The 22,900-nt window shown below is 47.4% G+C and overlaps 1 protein-coding gene across 2 annotated transcripts in view; it reads right to left on the reverse strand.

The window, feature by feature from the left end:
* The window catches only part of pla2g3 (phospholipase A2 group III), a 240,643-nt gene extending 232,814 nt beyond the window's left edge, over positions 1 to 7,829 (reverse strand). For both annotated transcript variants that reach the window (XM_072486308.1, XM_072486254.1), the window contains exon 1: positions 7,072 to 7,829. In XM_072486308.1, coding sequence (XP_072342409.1) covers positions 7,072 to 7,723 — 652 coding nt within the window. In that variant the 5' untranslated portion in view covers positions 7,724 to 7,829. The remainder of the gene's footprint in view (positions 1 to 7,071) is intronic.
* Positions 7,830 to 22,900: the final 15,071 nt, after the last annotated feature.

The following is a 22,900-nucleotide window of genomic DNA, read 5'->3' on the forward strand; positions in this document are numbered from 1 at the left end:
AATATCGCATCCTTTTGGTGGCACTAGTCTTCATGGGTGAGTTCTCTATTGAGTGACAAACACGAGCAAAATGGTAGGGTTTCCCACAAGCTTTACACTGCTAATGAGCAGCAGGATATTCTATCGGCTTGGATAAACACCGCCACAGTGGAAACATTCTTTGGGAAAGTTGCAACTCTGTTTGTGAGACAGCTGTTGCTTCTTTGCAGATGGTTTCCTGGCACATGAGTGATGAAGAGCGTTCACTGGAGCTGAACGTAGGCGTGTGGTACTGTTGTCAGCCTCAACTTCAGTAACTCTGGACGTTGAACGTGATGGCAATCTTGCTAACTCCAACAGTTCTGGCAGCTTTCTGTCTTTCTCGAGTGTTTTGCAGTTAACGAGAGAGACAACCTTTGATCGTTTGTGCTCAACGTGTTCAACATCACCAAAGTCACCTTTGTTTGCTAGTTGCCTGAATTGTGTGAAAATATTGGTCAATTGCCTTGTTTCCTTCTTGTTGAGAATGTTGGAGGACATGCTTCTTGGGAATGAACAAGGTTGTTGCAGCATTTTCTGCTGATTCATAGTTGTTTTCATTTTCCCAGATGTAAGTTTCTCAAAGGTATCTTCCAAACTTTAATCTCCATTGTGGAGAAGTAAGGCCTTTTCCCTTTCGTCACCTGTGATCGCAAAACCTCTATTGCATCTTCAAAACTTCGGAGCCACTTTCACTAACATGAGAATTACAGACGAAGGCTATGAATGCAAATCAAGACATGGTAGATTGGGCATAGATATGCCATCTTGATCAGCAATGCAAAGATGGTGCGTGGGCAAGAATCTAGGATTGTGTTCCTTTCAAAGTAAAACATCTCTGTAATTATGGTAATTTTGGTGAGATCAATGTGTTGTGATGAATGTAGGAAATAGTTATATATTGTATTTTATATTTGTTGTAGTAATGTTATTGAAATCCATGGGTTCAAATACAAACAGGCAGTATGTCTGCTAAAGCTGTGATTATAGGGTAATTTAGAACATAGAACATAGAAAAATACAGCACAAAACAGGCCCTTCGGCCCACGGGGTTGTGCCAAACTTTTGTCCTAGATTAAGAACAAATTCATCTACACCCCATCATTCTACCGTAATCCATGTACCTACCCAATAGCCGCTTGAAGGTCCCTAATGTTTCCGACTCAACTACTTCCACAGGCAGTGCATTCCATGCCCCCACTACTCTCTGGGTAAAGAACCTACCTCTGACATTCCCCCTATATCTTCCACCATTCACCTTAAATTTATGTCCTCTTGTAATGGTTTGTTCCACCCGGGGAAAAAGTCTCTGACTGTCTACTCTATCTAGTCCCCTGATCATCTTATAAACCTCTATCAAGTCGCCCCTCATCCTTCTCCATTCTAATGAGTAAAGGCCTAGCACCCTCAACCTTTCCTCATAAGTCCTACTCTCCATCCTGGTAAATCTCCTTTGCACCTTTTCCAAAGCTGCCACATCCTTCCTAAAATGAGGCAACCAGAACTGTACACAGTACTCCAAATGTGGCCTTTCCAACGTTTTGTACAGCTGTATCATCACCTCACGGCTCTTATTGTCACAAGTAGGCTTCAATGAAGTTACTGTGAAAAGCCCCTAGTAGCCACATTCCAGTGCCTGTTCAGGGAGGCTGTTACGGGAATTGAACCATGCTGCTGGCCTGCCTTGGTCTGCTTTCAAAGCCAGCGATTTAGCCCTGTGCTAAACAGCCCCTGCTCAATCCCTCTGCGAATGAATGCTAGCACACCATAGGCCTTCTTCACAGCTCTATTCACTCAAGTGGCAACTTTCAAAGATCTATGAACATAGACCCCAAGATCTCTCTGCTCCTCCACAGTGCCAAGAATCCTACTGTTAACTCTGTATTCCGCATTCATATTTGTCCTTCCAAAATGGACAACCTCACACTTTTCAGGGTTAAACTCCATCTGCCACTTCTCAGCCCAGCTCTGCATCCTATCTATGTGATGCTCGATCAATAACTCCAGAAGCGAGATTGGATACAATTGAAGGCTTTTTTCACTAGATGTTTCCCCCAGCAGCGCAGGTACAGAAGGCAGCTGCTGGGGCGACAGGGGCTCTTATACTCCGCCTTACTGGGCAGAACCAGCAGGCAGGCTTAACCAATGAAAACAGTACCTCCTACACCAATGGTCTTACAGCAATACAGGGTACCGTAATACCTCTAATACCGACTACCACATTCACCCCCTGTTAAAAAAAAGAGTCCGACGGGGCTGTTGGCCTCACATTACACAGTGGTAGAGGTTAAGGTTATGGAGGTACCCGGTATACATCAGTACAGTGGTTTTGCCTCGTTACATCGCAACTATTTACAACATTTATTTACAGTTCAGAATGAAGCAATTAGTCGATCTGGGGCCCTCGTCGTCCTCTGTGACCGTCGTAGCTTCAGTGGTGATGCAGGCGCCGGCTCGGGCATCTGTGGCTCCGGGAGTGTCGCTTCGGCTTCTTCGGCAGCTTCATCACCCCTAGATGGGACCGGTGGGAGGACCGATCCACCTGGGAAGGGGGCGGCTGTGGGGTGCGCTAGTGGGAGGGAGGGTGGGATTGGTGGTGGGGGTGTGTGTGGGGATCCAGCGGGCGCCAGGTCCCATAGGGAGACTGTATCCTGTCGGCTGTCGGGGTACGCCACGTAGGCGTACTGAGGGTTAGCTTGGAGGAGATGAACCCTCTCGACCAATGGGTCCGACTTGTGCGCCCGCACATGTTTGCGGAGAAGGATGGATCCAGGAGCTGCCAGCCAGGTTGGGAGCGAGGTCCCGGAGGAGGACTTCCTAGGGAAGACAAGGAGATGTTCGTGAGGTGTTTGGTTGGTCGTGGTACACAGCAGTGACTGGATGTAGTGGAGGGCATCAGGGAGGACCTCCTGCCAGCGGGAGATTGGGAGATTCCTGGACCGTAGGGCCAGAAGAACGGTCTTCCAAACCGTTCCGTTCTCCCTCTATACCTGTCCGTTTCCCCGGGGGTTGTAACTTGTTGCCCTGCTCGAGGCGATGCCCTTGCTGAGCAGGAATAGATGCAGTTCATCGCTCATAAAGGAGGACCCCCTATCGCTATCCCCGTAAGCGGGGAAACCGAACAGAGTAAAGATACTGTGGAGGGCTTTTATGACGGAGGCTGCGGTCATGTCGGGGCAGGGAATGGCGAATGGGAACCAGGAGTACTCGTCAATCACGTTCAGGAAGTACGGGTTGCGGTCGGTGGAGGGGAGGGGCCCTTTGAAGTCCATACTGAGGTGTTCAAAGGGACGGGAAGCCTTTATCAGGTGCGCTTTCTCTGGCCTGTAGAAGTGTGGCTTGCACTCCGCGCAGATTTGGCAGTTCCTGGTGGCTGTCCTGACCTCCTCGATGGAGTAGGGCAGGTTGCGGGTTTTAATAAAATGGAAGAATTGAGTGACCCCCGGGTGGCAGAGGTCCTCGTGGAGCGCTCGGAGGCGGTCCACTTGTGCGTTGGCACATGTGCCGCGGGATAAGGCATCAGGATGCTCGTTTAGCTTCCCGGGATGATATAAGATCTCATAGTTGTAGGTGGAGAGTTCGATCCTCCACCATAAGATCTTGTCGTTCTTTATCCTGCCCCGCTGTGCATTATCGAACATGAAGGCCATCGACCGTTGGTCAGTGAGGAGAGTGAATCTCCTTCCGGCCAGGTAATGCCTCCAATGCCACACAGCTTCTACTATGGCCTGGGGCTCCTTTTCAACTGAGGAATGGCAGATTTCTGAAGCGTGGAGGATGTGTGAGAAGAAGGCCACGGGTCTGCCCGCTTGGTTGAGGGTGGCTGCCAGAGCTACGTCGGGCGCGTCGCTCTCGACTTGGAAGGGGAGGGATTCGTCGATGGCGCGCATCGTGGCTTTTGCGATGTCCGCTTTGATGCGGCTGAAGGCCTGGCGGGCCTCTGTTGACAGGGGAAAAACTGTGGATTGGATTAGCGGGCGGGCCTTGTCTGCATTGCTCTTATTATGCCCAGTGGGTCCCCAACAATGTACTTAATGATCTGTTGAGCTGCTCGCAGAAAAATACTTTTCCCTTTACCTCGGTACACATGACAATAAATCAATCCAATCCAATGCATTTTAAGGAATAGTATGCTAAATGCTCTCCGATGCTGTGAAATTCTATAATTCGCACTCCTGATCACCAACCAGTGCCCCGTCTAGCACAAACACCAAATATCATGGAAACTTGAAAAGCAGAAAATACTGAAATAATTCAGGATCTTGTGCCCCTTCCAGCTCAGGCATGCGTGTGGAATTTGGGTGAAGACAGCATTCAGCTTGGCTGTGACAACCTTGTTGACACTGTGTCTGGCCTCACCTGTGTAGGATGGTCTTGTGGGCCAGTTACCCCACTGAGGGTAGTTGTTAAAAACAGGCAGGAGGAACTAACTACCTCCAGATATGACAGTCAGGGTCTGTTCACATCACAGAATTTAACTCCTTAATGCACAAGAGTGTTTGTTTCAACTTCCTGCATATAGTCACCGCAGCAAATCACATTGCAGGAACACACATGAATTGTCAACCATATCAGACAGGGTGTGGCTCACAAAGTGAAACATTATTTCTTCTATAATCTGTATTAAATAGATCACTTCAGTTTAAGAACTAAAAAAAATGCTTTTTTTGTTGAATTTGCTAAATGATCGTCTGTCAAAGAAACTGAACTCAAGCTGCACGTTCCTCCTCCCTGGTCCTAATAGAAAAGGGTCATTCTCTTCACAAGATCATTTTCTGATTGTTTGGGGATGGAGACGAGGCAGAAATAAAATGCATCATTGGTGTGACTATGATGTCATGTGCAAGTGATACAATAATGTTTTTCTCACCTAAATAATTGCCTTTAGACATTTTATACACTAAAGTAACTAAGTGAATGGAAATTTTTGCTGTAATGTATTCAATATAAAGTTATGAATGAGCCACAATATTGGGGAAGTTTTCAGACCCGCCATAATCATAGAATTCCTACAGTGAAGAAGAAGGCCATTCAGCCCATCGAGTCTGTAGCGACCCTCTGATGGAGCACCCTACCTAGACCTCACCCTATCTCGTAACCCAGTAACCCCACCTAACCTTTTGGACACTCAGGGGGAATTTAGCATGTCACATGTTTGGACTGTGGGAGAAAACCGGAGCACCCGGAGGAAATCCACGCAGACACGGGGAGAAACTGCAAACTCGACACAGTCACCAAGGCCGGATTGAACCCGGGTCCTGGAGCTGTGAGGCAGCAGTGCTAACTATTGTGCTGCCCCAAACTTTGCTCCCTTAAAATCATCGAATCTTACAGCACAAAAGCGGTCGTACCCAAATTCAAATCATTTGTAAATAACATGAACAGCAAAGATCACCACAACGAGCCCTCAGAGACACCAGAGACCCCTTCCTTCCCTCCTCCATTCATTGCTCTCTGAACCCTTTTCATCATCAATTTTGTACCCAGATTTATTCTCAAAGGTTTTCTGAATAAATATATCATGAGGTACTTTATCAAATACATTGTGAAAGTTTATATAATAATAATTATCTTTATTAGTGTCATAAATAGGCTTACATTAACAGCGCAATGAAGTTACTGTGAAAATCCCCCAGTCGCCACACTCCGGCGCCTGTTCAGGTACACCGAGGGAGAATTCAGAATGTCCAATTCACCTAACAGCACGTCTTTCGGGACTTGTGGGAAGAAACTGGAGCACCCGGAGGAAACCCACGCAGACACGGGAGAACGTGCAGACTCCGCACAGACAGTGACCCAAGCGGGAATCGAACCTGGGACCCTAGCGCTGTGAAGCAACAGTGCTAACCACTGTGCTACCGTACACAGCTATTGCAGTACCGTTATCAATCAATCATCTCTGTTAAGGATTTCAGTCAGATTATTCTGACACGAGTTGCCTGCAACAAATCTATGCTGGTTGTCCTTTATTAACCCATGCTCCTCCAAGCACTGATTTCAACCTCCTTCCCAACCATTCACTGAGGCTGAGGCAGTGTGAATCCCTGATACTGAACTGAGCTTTAAACCCCACATCCAATCATCACCAACACCACCTGTTTCTATCTGTGCCATCCTTCCCCTGAAGGCCTTTTTCATCATTTGTCACCTCCAGCTTATTCCAAGATTTTCCCTTCCTCCACATACTCCAATTTATCCAAAGCCTAGCAACTTTGTTTTGATAAGTTTAGAGTACCCAATTCATTTTTTTCCAATTAAGGGGCAATTTAGCGTGGCCAATCCAACTACCTGCGCATCTTTGGGTTGTGGGGGCGAAACCCACGCAAACATGGGGAGAATGTGCAAACTCCACATGGACAGTGACCAAGAGCCGGAACCGAACCTGGGACCTCGGCGCCGTGAGGCAGCAGTGCTAACCACTGTGCCACCATGCTGCCCAAAGCACATCAACTTGTAGACTGGTCATGTATTGTCTCTCAATCTTCCATCATTAACTGACACTGGCCCCTGTCCTGGAACATGTGTGAAGTGTGATAATGCTGAGTTGTTTAAATGTACTATGTCCATTGCAGTGTTAATGTAAGCCTACTTGTGACAATAAAGATTATTATTATAATAAAAAAGGTTAGGTGGGGTTACTGGGTTATGGGGATGGGGTGGAGGCATGGGCTTAAATGGGGTGCTCTTTCCAAGAGCCGGTGCAGGCTCGATGGGCTGAATGGCCTCCTTCTGCACTGTAAATTCGATGATTCTATGAAATCTTTCTGCTTGGCCAGACTTTGGTCATTCCCCGTTAATCTCTCCCTTCCCTGGCAACTTCCATTTGCCAAGTCGGTTTTAATGAAAGGCAAGTATCAATGGAAGCTTATGGTGTAACTTTCTGCTCGTGTTATGATATTGAACCAAATTCAAATGAACTTTTGCATAAAGACAATACCTCTTTAATTTATGTTTATCTAAACTGTCACTGGTAGATTTTCTCAATGACGTAGATTTCCTGATTCTGCGATTTTTAGATTTAAAAAAAAAATGGTATGAAATCTCTCCTCTTACCTAAATCAGTGAAGTTTTCAGCAGAGTCTCCCGCCCCGCACCAAATGGTCCCGGGTAAGGTCCAGCCTCGCCGGCTCCGCCTGGCTCCTGTGAGCTGATCAGCAGCAGCGGTGGGATCCGGGAGGAACCAGGATCTGGTGCCGGTGTAGAGATTGCCCACAGGGGCAGGTGAAGCACTCCTCCTAGCCCTGTGCAGCCGGCCTGCAGAGGCGGGGCTGTTCCCCCAGAGGCCAGGGGCAGCAGTTGAGGCGAGTGGACTGGAGCAGTTGAGCCCCCACTCCTCCAGGTGCCGCATGTCCCCCTCCAGCTGGGAGTCCCATGCTGTCAGGAAGGTGCCCCTGGCCCCTGGCTTGGTCCACTTCTCAAGGCAAAAGGCCAGGTAAGCGCGGGTGATCCTCTCCTCCTCCCAGGTGATGCACTGCTCCAGGTGACCCTGCCAGCTCCAGCTGGTCTGGAAGAGGACCATCCCATTGTGGAAACCTCCGAGCTGGGCTAGGAAGCTCAAAGAGCGGGCTGAAGGGTCGCTGGCAACTAAATGGCACAGAGACCTGTCCCTGTGGGACAAACCCAGCAGCCTGTCCCTGGGCAATGCCATGTGTCCTTGGATATGGGAAAAATACAACAAACAGAACAAACACCCACTGAGAATCATTGCTAACTTGTTCCTGTTTAAATACAGGCGCCCAGACAGCGAAATCTGAATGAATTTTAAAACAGGAGGACACAATGGTTAAATGCCCGCGTTAACTCTGAGCTCCATGCTGGGACGTGTGGAAGTTTATTGCAAGTGAAAGTGTGTGAGGAGGTTTTCCCGGACGAGGTGGGCGTGTCTTTCGCTTCAGTCCTGCCTCTGCCTCGGCGTTTCCCACCTTCCCCTCCCCAGGCACTCTGCTCGCTTTCCCGGGCTCTGGAACCACCCCGGGAGGAGGCAACAGACTCAGGGTCAGCGCCCCCAACACCTTTGTGGGTGAGGGATGGAAGATTGATATCAGATCTAAAACTAATCACAATTGTTCTGTGTTTTGATCACATATTAAAAAGGCTTTCCTCAAACGCATCCTTTCCCCCTGATAGACGTCCAATGGTGTAAATTGCAACAGATTTGCACCTCACAAAATGCCTTCATTGAAATTCAGCCCCATTTGGTGCAATTATTGTGATGGTGCACATTGATCAACAATATTCTTAATCTGTGTCGGTGTCAGTTTGGGCTCAGGTCATAGTGGGATTTGATAACAACCCTTAACCACGATGCAACACCTGATAGAAAAACAGAGGAAAGAAAGAATTCATTGAGCCCGTAGGTCCAGTTCTCTTTGCGGTACCCCATTGAGATGGCATTTAATTCAGTGATGGGTAACCCCAGCCAGTGAGTGGCCGCATAAGTGGCCCTCATTATTCTCAGTGGGCAGCAAAATTGAAATCTATCCCTTAATGCCAGCAAAAGTTTCTACAAATATATAAAACAAAAAAGAGTGGCGAAGGTAAATATTAGTCCTTTCGAGGATGAGATGGGAGATTTAATAATGGGAGATGAGGAAATGGCTGAGGAACTGAACAGGTTTTTTGGGTCGGTCTTCACAGTGGAAGACACAAATAACATGCCAGTGACTGATGGAAATGAGGCTATGACAGGTGAGGACCTTGAGAGGATTGTTATCACTAAGGAGGTAGTGATGGGCAAGCTAATGGGGCTAAAGGTAGACAAGTCTCCTGGCCCTGATGGAATGCATCACAGAGTGCTAAAAGAGATGGCTAGGGAAATTGCAAATGCACTAGTGATAATTTACCAAGATTCACTAGACTCTGGGGTGGTCCCGGCGGATTGGAAATTAGCAAACGTGACACCACTGTTTAAAAAAGGAGGTAGGCAGAAAGCAGGTAATTATAGGCCAGTGAGCTTAACCTCCGTAGTAGGGAAGATGCTGGAATCTATCATCAAGGAAGAAATAGCGAGGCATCTGGATGGAAATTGTCCCATTGGGCAGACTCAACATGGGTTCATAAAGGGCAGGTCGTGCCTACCTAATTTAGTGGAATTTTTTGAGGACATTACCAGTGCGGTAGATAACAGGGAGCCAATGGATGTGGTATATCTGGATTTCCAGAAAGCCTTTGACAAGGTGCCACACAAAAGGTTGCTGCATAAGTTAAAGATGCATGGCATTAAGGGGAAAGTAGTAGCATGGATAGAGGATTGGTTAATTAATAGAAAGCAAAGAGTGGGGATTAATGGGTGTTTCTCTGGTTGGCAATCAGTAGCTAGTGGTGTCCCTCAGGGATCAGTGTTGGGCCCACAATTGTTCATAATTTACATAGATGATTTGGAGTTGGGGACCAAGGGCAATGTGTCCAAGTTTGCAGGCGACACTAAGATGAGTGGTAAAGCAAAAAGTGCAGAGGATACTGGAAGTCTGCAGAGGGATTTGGATAAGCTAAGTGAATGGGCTAGGGTCTGGCAGATGGAATACAATGTTGCCAAATGTAAGGTTATCCATTTAGGTAGGAATAACAGCAAAAGGGATTATTATTTAAATGATAAAATATTAAAACATGCTGCTGTGCAGCGAGACCTGGGTGTGCTAGTGCATGAGTCGCAAAAAGTTGGTTTACAGGTGCAACTGGTGATTAAGAAGGCAAATGGAATTTTGTCCTTCATTGCTAGAGGGATGGAGTTTAAGACTAGGGAGGTTATGCTGCAATTGTATAAGGTGTTAGTGAGGCCACACCTGGAGTATTGTGTTCGGTTTTGGTCTCCTTACTTGAGAAAGGAAGTACTGGCACTGGAGGGTGTGCAGAGGAGATTCACCATGTTAATCCCAGAGCTGAAGGGGTTGGAGTACGAGGGGAGGTTAAGTAGACTGGGACTGTACTCATTGGAATTTAGAAGGATGAGGGGGGATCTTATAGAAACATATGAAATTATGAAGGGAATAGATAGGATAGATGCGGGCAGGTTGTTTCCACTGGCGGGTGAAAGCAGAAATAGGGGGCATAGCTCAAAATAAGGGGAAGTAGATTTAGGATTGAGTTTAGGAGGAACCTCTTCACCCAAAGGGCTGTGAATCTATGGAATTCCTTGCCCAGTGAAGCAATTGAGGCTCCTTCATTAAATGTTTTTAAGATAAAGATAGATAGTTTTTTGAAGAATAAAGGGGATGGGTTATGGTATTCGGGCCGGAAAGTGGAGCTGAGTCCACAAAAGATCAGCCATGACCTCATTGAATGGCGGAGCAGGCTCGAGGGGCCAAATGGCCTACTCCTGCTCCTAGTTCTTATGTTCTTATGTAAAACTAAAGAGCTGGTCATTGACTTCAGAAGCAAAGTATTGTACCCACCCCTGTCAGCATCAACAGGGCTGAGATGGAGATGGTTGACAGCTTCAAATTCCTACAATCTGTCCTGGTCCACCCACGTCGACACTACAACCAAGAAAGCGCAACAGCACCCATACTTCCTCAGGAAACTAAGGAAATTCAGTATGTCCCCCTCCAGCTGGGAGTCCCTGGCTCTTACCAATTTTTATAGGTGCACCATAGAAAGCATCCTTTCAGGCTGCATCACAGCCTGGAATGGCAACTGCTCAGCCCAAGACCGCAAGAAACTTCAGAGCGTCATGAACACAGCCCAGTCTATCATACAAACCTGCCTCCCATCCATCTACACCTCTCACTGCCTGGGGAAAGTGGGCAGCATAATCAAGGACCCCTCCCACCCGGCTTACTCACTCTTCCAACTTCTTCCATCGTGCAGAAGATACAAAAGTCTGAGAACACGCACGAACAGACTCAAAAACATCCTCTTCCCCGCTATTACCAGACTCCTAAACAACCCTCTAATGGACTGACCTCATTAATAATACACCCATGTATGCTTCATCCGATGCCGGTGTTCATGTATTTAACAAAGAACAAAGAAAAGTACAGCACAGGAACAGGCCCTTCGGCTCTCCAAGCCCGTGCCGACCATGCTGCCCGACTAAACTACAATCTTCTACACTTCCTGGGTCCGTATCCCTCTATTCCCATCCTATTCATGTATTTGTCAAGATGCCCCTTAAACGTCACTGTATTTACATTGTGTACCTATGTTGCCCTATTATGTATTTTATTTTAATTTTATTTTCATGTACTAAATGATCTGTTTGAGCTGCTCACAGAAAAATACTTTTCACTGTACCTTGGTACATATGACAACAAACAAAATCCAATCCAATCCAATCCAATTGTGCTTGTTCACTATTCGTAACCCCACAATAAGATTAAGGTGTAATCCATGTTGAATATTTCATAACTAGTTGGAGAATTTACTTAATCATTTATATATTAATAGAACAGTCATCAACCTCAAATGGTGAAAACAAAATAAATATTTACACTTTGGACGCAGAGGGAGCACACGGTTCTCACAGTCAATGTTGTGAGCAATCAGCACTCACCTCACTTCACTCGCTTTACGTGCAAATCATTTCAGTCAGACTGATAGGAAGAAAAATTACACGGACGGAAATCAGCGGAATGTGGTGACCCGGAACATGGGCAACGGTCAACAAAAATGTCTCATGGGCCACACTCAGAACACAGATGAGCCGCATGCGGCCCCAGGGCACAGGATGTCCACCTCTGACCTCATTCGTAATGAATATTAACAATAATGAAGCACGTGCTGATTGAAGAGGAGTTAGGACATGGAGTGTGTGAGGAAAATGCGTGCATTTAAATGGAAGCTGAATAAGTACATGATCCAGAAAAGGATAGGCTGTGTCCATTAGGTGTGATGAAGGTAAGTAGACTAGTAGGAGGCTCATGTGGAGCACAGGCCGAATGGACTGAACTGCCCTGTTTCTGTGCAGTAATTCTATGAGGCGTTAGATCTTCCATCGTAACTGCGGTGGAGATTTGAACACAGAATCTAGGCCGACAGTATCAAGGGTCTGTTGTATTGTCAGAGATGCCGGGCAGGATTCTCCATCCCGCCAGCCGGCCAATGGGGTTTCCCATTGTGGGCAGTCCCACGCCGTTGGGAAGTCCCCGGGTGTGGGTGTGCTGCCGACGCACAGAGAATCCCGCCATCTAGCCGCTGTCTTTCAGATGAAACAGTCCACTGAGCCCCTTTCTGCTTACTTATGTGAACATAAATGATCCCAGGCACGATCTAATGGAGAAGAACTGGGGCAGTAGCGAGAATGATTTGCCGGTGCTTTCCGATGGCTGTCCTGCCGAGACCCCGACTGGTATCTAACATCAATCCGGGCTGGTAATGATCCCCCACAAGCCTCACGGCAGAAATGGATGTCCCGCCAGCTGATTGGAACTCGCCTGGCGGCTCCCCGCTACCAAGGGAGAGCAGTTCTTAAACCTCTCCCTCCGAGCAAACCCCAGACAGCACGCAGTCATGTCACCGCGCAGATCAACCGACCTGGCTGACGACTTGGCCCGACTGTTGGACGTGGTGGAGTCACAACAGGACACCCTTTTTCCCTGCGTTGGTCGGAGGATCAGCCACGTCAGCCGGTACCGCCCGGAGGCAGTTGCAAAAGTTGTCAGCGCGAGGACTGTTTTACATGGAGGACCGCCATCCAGTGCCATAAGAAGCTCAGCATCCTCCACTGAGGCCGCATAAGTGAGTTGGCATTGGACCCCTGGCACCGGTCCCTCCCGCCACTCCCAGACCTCACCACCCCACACCGAGCCGGTGGCTGGCACCGCCAGCCCCCCAGCACGATACCGCACCTGTGCCCAGCATATCCTGGCACTCACCAGCACAACCCACCCATGCCCAGCAGTGGTGCCCACACCTGTCTGCCACCATAGCCTCCCCGGTGATGCATGAAGAATGTGGTTCACAATGCCCCTCTCTCTGTCCCCGCAGGAGAAGTTAGCCCACAATCGACGGGCATGGGCGCAGATGGGCGGCAGGATGCTGGGCATCAGAGTCCTCATTCTCTATGAAGAAGGGACCCTGCAGGCTGCAGGAGTGAGCGAGGACAGCACGGTCACTGACATCTAGGTTGGCCTGCGCCGCAGAGGTGAAGATCCACTACCCCTTCACCCAGATGACCTGTCGCATGTCAGTTGTACATGTCAGACATAATGGTCCTTCCCTCTCATTGACCATGTGCCCATTCTTTCACAGGATACCCACCTGATGCTGCCGGACCATCCATGGTGCACCCCCCCCCCCTCTCCCACCTTCCAAGAGAACACATTGGAGGAGAGCTCTGAGGACACCACCATCGATGTGTCACAGCTGCCATCTCCACCCTCCATCACTGCAGAGATACACATCTTGATGGGTGAAATTAGTGGACAGGCTTCTGGGATCCCAAGAAAAGGAATTTGTGGAATGTCTAAGAGTTGTTTTTTGGAGCAGCTTGTGACAGAGCCCACTGGGGAACAGGCAATTCTGGATTTGGTGATGTGTAATGAGGCAGACTTGATTAGAGAACTTAAGGTGAAGGAACCCTTAGGGAACAGTGGCCACAATAGGATAGAATTTACGCTGCAGTTTGAGAGGGAGAAGCTGGAATCAGATGTAACGTTATTACAATTAAATAAGGGTAACTACAAAGACAAGGGAGCCTAGCAGGGAAGACAGTGGAACAGCAATGGCGGGTGTTTTGGGGGATTATTCGGGAGGCACAACAGAAATTCATGCTAAGGGGAGGACGAGGCATCCATGGTTGACGAGGGAAGTCAGGGACAGCATAACAGCAAATAAAAAAGCATACAGTGGCGAGGATTAGTGGGAAACCAGAGGGTGGTCTTTAAAAGCGAGCAGAGGACAACTAAAAAATAAATAAGGGGGGAGAAGATGAAATATGAGTGGAAGTTAGCTAGTAATATAAAGGAAGATAGGGAAAGTTTTTTCAATATATAAAAGGTAAGAGAGAGGAAAGAATAGACAAGTCTGAAGAAGTGAAGAAGCTTTGACAAAGAGTCATTGGACTCGTAACGTCAGCTCTTTTCTCTCCCTACAGATGCTGCCAGGCCTGCTGAGATTTTCCAGCATTTTCTCTTTCGAGTCTGAAGAAGTAATAATAGGAATTTGAATTCAATAAAAACATATGGAATTAAAACTCATGATCATCATGAAACCATTGTCGATTGTCGTGAAAACCCACCTGGTTCACTAATGTCCTTTAGGGAAGTAAATCTGTCATCCCCACCTGGTCTGGCCTATATGTGACTCCAGACCTGCGGTAATGTGGTTGACTCTTAAATACCCTCTGACATGGAGAGCAGTTAAGGATGGGCAACAGATGCTGACCCAACCAGTGAAGCCCCATCTCTTGAACGGATAAAAAAAGAAAAATTTAGATTTCCAGAACCATTATCCCGACAAGACTAATAACCAAACTCTGCAATCTTGGACTTGACCCCTCCATGTGCAGCTGGATCCTTGACTTCCTCACCAACAGAGTGCAACCTGTCAGGATAGGCAACAGCACCTCCTCCACAATAGTCCTCAACACCGGGGCCCCGCAAGGATGTGTGTTCAGTCCTCTATTGTACTCGCTGCACATACATGACTGTGTGGCGAGATTCGACTCCAATTCAATCTATAAGTTTGCGGATGATACGACTGTGATAGGTCGTATCTCAAACAACAACGAATCAGACTGCAGAGGGAGATAGATCACTTGGTTGCATGGTGTACCAAAAACAACCTCTCAGTGCATGTTGCAAAGACCAAGGAACTGATCATCGACTTCAGGAAGCATAGTACAAACCCCCCCCCCCCCCCCCCCCCCCCACACACCGCCCCCATCACCCGTCTACATCAATGGCTCCAAAGTAGAGATGGTTGATGGCTTTAAGTTCCTGGGGTCACCATCACCAACAGCCTGTCCTGGTCCAACAGTCAAGAAAGCCCAACAACATCTCTACTTCCTACAGAAGCTAAAGACATTTGGCATGTCTGCATCAACTTGGTATGGCAACTGCTCAGCCCAAGATCGCAAGAAACTGCAGAGTGTGGTGAACTCAGCCCAGCACATCACACAAGCTTGCCGCCCTCCCATTGATTCTGTATACACCTCCCGCTGCCTCAGGAAGGAAGATAGCATTGTCAGAGACCCCTCACACCCAGGCTGTGCCCTCTTCCAGACCCTTCCATCAGGCAGAAGATACAGAAGTCTGAAGACCCGCACATCCAGACATAGGAACAGCTTCTTCCCCACAGCTACTAGACTCCTCAACGAATTTCCTCTGGACTGATCTGTTCCCTATAAGAACACTATTCACGACCATAAGACATAAGAGCAGAATTAGCCACTTGGCCCATCGAGTCTGCTCCGCCATTCAATCATGGCTGATATTTTTCTCACCCCCATTCTCCTGCCTTCTCCCCATAACCCCCGATCCCCTTATTAATCAAGAACCTATCTATCTCTGTCTTATAGACACTCAGTGATTTGGCCTCCACAGCCTTCTGCGGCAAAGAGTTCCACAGATTCACCACCCTCTGGCTGAAGAAATTCCTCCTCATCTCTGTTTTAAAGGATCGTCCCTTTAGTCTGAGATGGTGTCCTCTGGTTCTAGTTATTCCTACAAGTGGAAACATCCTCTCCACGTCCACTCTATCCAGGCCTCGCAGTATCCTGTAAGTTTCAATGAGATCCCCCCTCATTCTTCTAAACTCCAACGAGTACAGACCCAGAGTCCTCAACCGTTCCTCATACGACAAGTTTTTCATTCCAGGGATCATTCTTGTGAACCTCCTCTGGACCCTTTCCAAGGCCAGCACATCCTTCCTTAGATACGGGGGCCCAAAACTGCTCACAAACTCCAAATGGGGTCTGACCAGAGCCTGATATAGCCTCAGAAGTACCTCCCTGGTCTTGTATTCTAGACCTCTTGACATGAATGCTAACATTGCATTTGCCTTCTGAACTGCCGATTGAACCTGCACGTTAACCTTAAGAGAATCATGAACAAGGACTCCCAAGTCCCTTTGTGCTTCTGATTTCCTAAGCATTTCCCCATTTAGAAAATAGTCTATGCCTAAATTCCTCCTTCCAAAGTGCATAACCTCACATTTTTCCACATTGTATTTCATTTTCCACTTCATTGTCCATTCTTCCAGCTTGTCCAAGTCCTTCTGCAGCCGCCTTGCTTCCTCAATACTACTTGCACCTCTACCGATCTTTGTATCATCTGCAAACTTAGCAACATTCCACTCAGGCAGGATCCAATCACCATCTGTTACTGGGCAGAATGCAACCTTTTGACCAATTCAGTGGCCACCAGCCAACCAATCAAACAAAGAGATCTAGGGGTACAGGTTCATAGCTCCTTGAAGGTGGAGTCACAGGTGGACAGGGTAGTGAAGAAGGCATTCAGTATGCTAGGTTTTATTGGTCAGAATATTGAATACAGGAGTTGGGACGTCTTGTTGAAGTTGTACAAGACATTGGTAATACCACATATGAAATACTGTGTGCAGTTCTGGTCACCCTATTATAGGAAGGATATTGTGAAACTAGAAAGAGTGCAGAAGAGATTTACGAGGATGCAACCAGGACTTGATGGTCTGAGCTGTAAGGAGAGGCTGGATAGGCTGGGACTTTTTTCCCTGAAGCGTAGGAGGCTTAGGGGTGATCTTATAGAGGTCTTTAAAAGAACGAGGGGCAGAGATAAGGTAGATAGTCAACATCTTACCGCAAAGGTAGAGGAGTCTAGAACTAGAGGGCATAGGTGAGCGGGGGGGAGATACAAAAGAGACCAGAGGGGAAATGTCTTCACACAGAGGGTGGTGAGCATCTGGAATGACCTGCCAGAGGCAGTGGTAGAGGCGGGTACAATTTTTTCCTTTAAAAAACAGTTAGACAGTTGCATGGGCAGGGTGGGTATAGAGGGATATGAACTTCCTGAATTCCTCATTCTCTCTGCTGCTTGACGTAAAGATATATGACCCTGGATCTAAATGATAACGGCAAAAATCAAGAAAGGGGAAATAAGGGATACAGCAGGAAGGGTGAGTCTAGGAGTACTAACCTACAAATGGATGAAAGTTGGCTCCAGCAGTGGGTCATGCGGAGGAAATCATAGCATTTACAGTGCAGAAGGAGGCCATTCGGCCCATCAAGTCTGCACCGGCTCTTGGAAAGAGCACCCTACCCAAGGTCAACACCTCCACCCTATCCCCATAGCCCAGTAACCCCACCCAACACTAAGGGCAATTTTGGACACTAAGGGCAATTTTAGCATGGCCAATCCACCTAACCTGCACATCTTTGGACTGTGGGAAGAAACCAGAGCACCCGGAGGAAACCCACGCAGACACAGGGAGAACGTTCAGACTCCGCACAGTGACCCAAGCCGGAATCGAACCTGGGACCCTGGAGCTGTGAAGCGATTGTGCTATCCACAATGCTACCGTGCTGCCCACTTGCTGGAGGCAAGTGAACAACTGAGATGGCGACCGGCCCAGCTGCAGTGGGAGGCCAATAATTCCCAATTAAGAGACTATTGAGGGAAATGCAGGGCATTCTGTCGGGATCTTCCTGTTGTCAAAGCAACCTTCCGCTGAGTAGCTCCGTGGAGGTGTACCCCTGGTGGCCAGGTGCTATCAGAACCACAGGCAGGATTGACCACACCTAAGGCCCAAACAATTCCTCTGGAGTGGTTTCCACTCCATTCCAAGAGGCCCACTGACTTCAGCCCTTAACAATTTTAATTTAATGCAAACCCCAAAGGGCCCCTCCATTGCTCGTGTTCTGCTGCTGCCTGATCTGTGCCACCTTCTCCTGGTGGGGCTGCCAGGAAGAGTATTTTCAAAGACAATAAGATTCTACCTAAAGAGGGCCGGTTTTAAAAACATTTTTATTGTTCAGCGTTTTTACATGAGGCTGAGAATTACATGGTTGAATCCATGGAGAATCTGGGCAATTCCCTATACCTACCATTTTGGACATAGGTTCAATGTTCTAGCCATGTGAGATAGGCAGATGCATGTGCTCACCTGCACCATATCTGTTCTCCCAATGATCTGCAACTCCAGCAGAGTCAGTTCTAGAATGCAATGGTGGGCTGGAAAAAAACAGAGTGGGCGGGATTCTCTGTCGGACTATGGAAAAATCGGGAAAGGTGATTGGGTGGAGAATCGGTTTTGATGACAAAATTGTGGCGGTTCACGCCAAATCACAATTCTCCGGTACCTTGACAGCAGCGTCAATGCGTCCCACTCCGCACGTTCAGTAAACACCGTTTGCATACCATTAGCAGTTCTCAGTTCTCCCTTCAATATTTCAGCCAAGTCCTTTGTAACTTTATGTGGGTGTTTTGTTGTGACTTTAGAGGAATATTGTAATTTTACCTGGACAACTCATTTCACGTCAGTACAGGCCTTCCAGGCTTTGTTCTACAAGTGGACTAAATTCAGTTATTATCGACAGAAATACTGGGCGAAATTCTCCCGAAACGGCGCGCTGTCCGCCGACTGGCGCCCAAAATGGCGCCAATCAGACGGGCATCGTGCCGCTCCAAAGGTGCGGAATGCTCCGCATCTTTGGGGGCCGAGCCCCAACATTGAGGGGCTAGGCCCGCGCCGGAGGAATTTCCGCCCCGCCAGCTGGCGGAAAAGGCCTTTGGTGCCCCGCCAGCTGGCGCGGAAATGACATCTACGGGCGGCGCATGCGCGGGAGCGTCAGCGGCCGCTGACAGTTTCCCACGCATGCGCAGTGGAGGGAGTCTCTTCTGCCTCCGCCATGGTGGAGACCGTGGCGGAGGCGGAAGGGAAAGAGTGCCCCCACGGCACAGGCCCGTCTGCTAAAACTTTATGTCATGTTGTGGGAGAGATACATCAAAGATGTCCAGATGGGACTGTCCCCGCATTTCTGTGGGGTGCGAGACAGTGGTCAGCAGCATTGTGTAGATGGCAGTCAACCTGAGCTCGCTGATTGTTTAAGAGAGAATAGTTCACTCTGAGCTATCTCTAACTGCACAGCAGACTCAACTGCAGAATAATTGAGAAATTCCTGATAAAGCGGCTAGCATCAAAAGACTGAACTCACAAAACAAGCACAGTTCTGTTTGTGAGATAGCATTCTGACATTGAAATATTTTCATATTTATAAATACATTCATACAGCATTTGCTATTTATTTAATAATACAACCACATCAACAACTATACGGGCCTTGAGTTGAATCAATATAGCATGTTTCTTCAGTTTTTTGGTCTCCTCTAATAAAAGCACTTTTATTGGGTTACAGTTCGACAAGAGATGTCCACTTTCCATTCTTTATGCGTTGACAGTGATGGTCAGCAAGCAATTCAAGCGAGGAATGCATCAGATTCAATTTGAATCCTGTCTTCCCCCATTGTGCAGATGTCTGTATTTTATGACAAGTATAAGGTGCAATGGACAGTGTCCCTGCCTCTCAGTCAGAAACTCAACTTCAAATCCCATTTCAGGACTTGCTGGCCAAGGAAAGTGAGTTTATAACACAGCCGGACAGGTTGAGCATCAATCTTCAAATCCTTACAACACATGCCAATGGCGGGCAATAAGAACAGGGGAAATTCCCGGTCAGTCTCTGGATGACACCATGGCTGTAAAAGTGTCCGTTGCCACAACAACTCAGGCTCCTGGGAGGGTCCGTTGGCTGGACTGCTGTGAATCTGATCGGTGCCAACAGCACGAGGTTTGATCCCGGTTCTGGCTGGGGTGGATTTGGGATCTGCCTCCTTGTCCTACCCGTGGAGGACCAGTGATGCTGTGATGCAGCAAGGGATAAACAACTCAAACTGCTACTTAAGTAAAACATGGGAGAACGGCCAGCATTCACGGAACTAAAGTTGCAGCAAACCTCAATACCTCAGAGAGAAGATGGAAGAAAATGGGAGGGAAAAATAAAATAGCAGAAAATCGGACTTGAATTTCTATCAATGATTTTACACTTGCCATAAGATGAAAACAAGTATTAAATAACAAAGAAACAACTCATATTTTAAAAAAATTCTATTGTGCTAATTACTTCGGAGACGAGAATGTACTTCAGAAGTCAACTGATTATTTTCTGTACACTAGAACCTGTAATTAAGTCCAGGTTCACAATCATTTTGTGTTATTGGTTTAAGGGATATTTTGAAGTCCCAAAACAGAACACAGATTAGAGTTTGTGTCTTGAATCTACTGTTGGGACTAATGTTAAGAGACAGGTGCTCTCTTACTTGAGGACTGCAAGGCATGTGCAGCTGTGACGCATCAGCAAGCCTCTGCTTTAATTTCTGCCTTTGGGTACTCTTTACAAAGTGTGACCTACCAGGGCCACTGGAGATTGGAATGTGAACATGTCAGGATTTGCTTCAGAACCATTGCCTTTTGCTGGGACCGCTTTCTAATCTGTACCTTGTGCTCCGAACAGGATACAAAAATGATTGTAATCTCTCTCCCTCCAGGATTACTGTATTTTACACATATTATTGTGGCGATCATTCTTGTTTCTCCTCATTTACAAATAAAGCAACTAAAAAAACTCTTCTTCCTCCCTAACATCCTCAATCTGCTGAAATAAAAACTCATGGTATTATTTACCAGCATATTACTTTCCGGAATTTCAAAACTGTGGAACTTCATACTTTGCCTAGTCACCTCACTCCGTACAATCAGCAGCACGGGTTCAATTCCCGTACCGGCCTCCCCGAACAGGCGCCGGAATGTGGCGACTAGGGGCTTTTCACAGTAACTTCATTGAAGCCTACTTGTGACAATAAGCAATTATTATTATTGATACCACTCCACTCTCAATCTCACACTTGAGTACCACTCCACTCTCAAGATCACTATTTTGTGCCATTTCACTCTCTTGCCCATAGACTGGACAGAATGTGGAGGCCACTACCACAGGGAGGCATTGAGAATAGCATAGATAGAACTCAGGGGAAGCTAGTTATGCACGTGACGAAAGGAATAGGCGCTTATGCTGATAGGGTTAAAAAAGGGGATGGAGAAGGCGTGTGCAGAGATAAATACTGATGTGAATCAGTTGGGCAGAATAGCCTGTTTCAGTGCTGAGATGTAATTAGAATTTTCAAAGCAAAAGCTGGTTTCTTTCTCCTCAACTCCCCTCTTAGCCTTCCACCTCTTACCTTAAATCTATGCACCTGGTTATTGACCTCTCTACTAATGGAAAAAACTGCCTTCCTTTCCACCCTATCAATACTCCTCATTATCTTTAAAAATAAATTCCAATTCAGGGGCAATTTAGCGTGGCCAATCCACCTATCCTGCACATCTTTGGGTTGTTGGGGTGAGACCCACGCAGACATGGGGAGAATGTGCAAACTCCACACGGACAGTGACCCGGGGCCGGGATCGAACCTGGGACCTCGGCGCCGTGAGGTAGCAGTGCTAACCACTGCACCACTGTGGCTGCACCCCCCCCCCCCCCCCCCATAGTCTTATACATCTCTATCACGTTCTCTCTCAATCTTTACCACTCCAAGGAAAACAGCCCCAGCCCACCCAATCTCTCCTCATAGCTCACCCCCTCCAGCCCAAAGAGCATCCTGATAGATTTCCCCTGCACTCTCTCCAGTGCAACACCTGCCTTTTGGTCCCGGTCTCCTCACTGTCCAAGACCCAAACACTCCATCCAGTTGAAGCAGTGGTTTGCTTGTACTTACAAATTAACATACTGCATTTCCTGCTCACAATGTGATTTCCTCGACATTAAGTTGGACAGGCTAGGCTTGTATCTACTGAAGTTTAGAAGAGTAAGAGGTGACTTGATTGAACATGTAAAATCCTGATGTAGAGATGCCAGCGTTGGACTGGGGTGAGCACAGTAAGAAGTCTTACAACACCAGGTTAAAGTCCAACAGGTTTGTTTCAAACACTAGCATTCGGAGCACTGCTCCTTCACCTGAGGAAGGAGCTGCACACCAAAAGCTAGTGTTTGAAACAAACCTATTGGACTTTAACCTGGTGTTGTAAGACTTCTTAATGTAAAATCCTGAGGGGTGTTGACAGGGTGGATGTGTAGAGGATGTTTCCTCTTGTGGGAGAATTTTGAACTGGGGTCACAGGGGCGAGATTCTCCATCCCACCGCACCAGTTTTCTGGTGCGCACGTCCTCTCCGGCAGCAGGATTCTTTATCCCGCCAGCTGGCCAATAGGATTTCTCATTGTGGGCAACTCCACGCTGTCGGGAAATTCCCGGGCGTGGGTGCACTGCCGGTGCAACGGAGAATCCCGACAGCGGAGAATCCAACCCAAGGACTCGCCCATTTAAAATAGCAATGAGGTGAAATGTTTTCTCTCAGAGGGTCGTGGGTCTTTGGAGCTCTCTTCCTGAAAAGGCGGTGGAGGCAGATTCCTGGAATATTTTGAAGGCAGGGTGGATAGATTCAGGTTAAACAAGAGGGTAAGAGGTAATTGGGGGTAGGCAGGGTGCAGATTTGAGGTTGCTATCTGAGCTACCACAGTCTAATTAAATGGTGGATGAAGCTCGAGGTGCCAACGGCATTCCCGAGCTCCTTGTTCACAGACTAGTCTGTAAACACAGATTGAGGGACTGCTTTGCGGAACACCTACACTCACTCTGCAAGCATAACCTCCAATGCTTTGTTGCTTTAATACAACCATTACTTTTCCCATCGCCTTTTGTTCTATTACTCATTTGTGATTTCATTTTTCCTGCCCTTGATTCTACCCCAGACCTTCCTCTTTTTTCCTCCCCCACTCCCCATTTCAATGGCATCAAACTCATCACATTTCTAGCTTCCTTAGTTCAGAAGAAGTTATATTCTAATAATAATCTTTATAATAATCTTTATTCTCACAAGTAGGCTTACATTAACAACGAACAAATAACAATACA

Source organism: Scyliorhinus torazame, chromosome 1 (assembly GCF_047496885.1).
Source record: "Scyliorhinus torazame isolate Kashiwa2021f chromosome 1, sScyTor2.1, whole genome shotgun sequence".
NCBI lineage: Eukaryota > Metazoa > Chordata > Chondrichthyes > Carcharhiniformes > Scyliorhinidae > Scyliorhinus > Scyliorhinus torazame.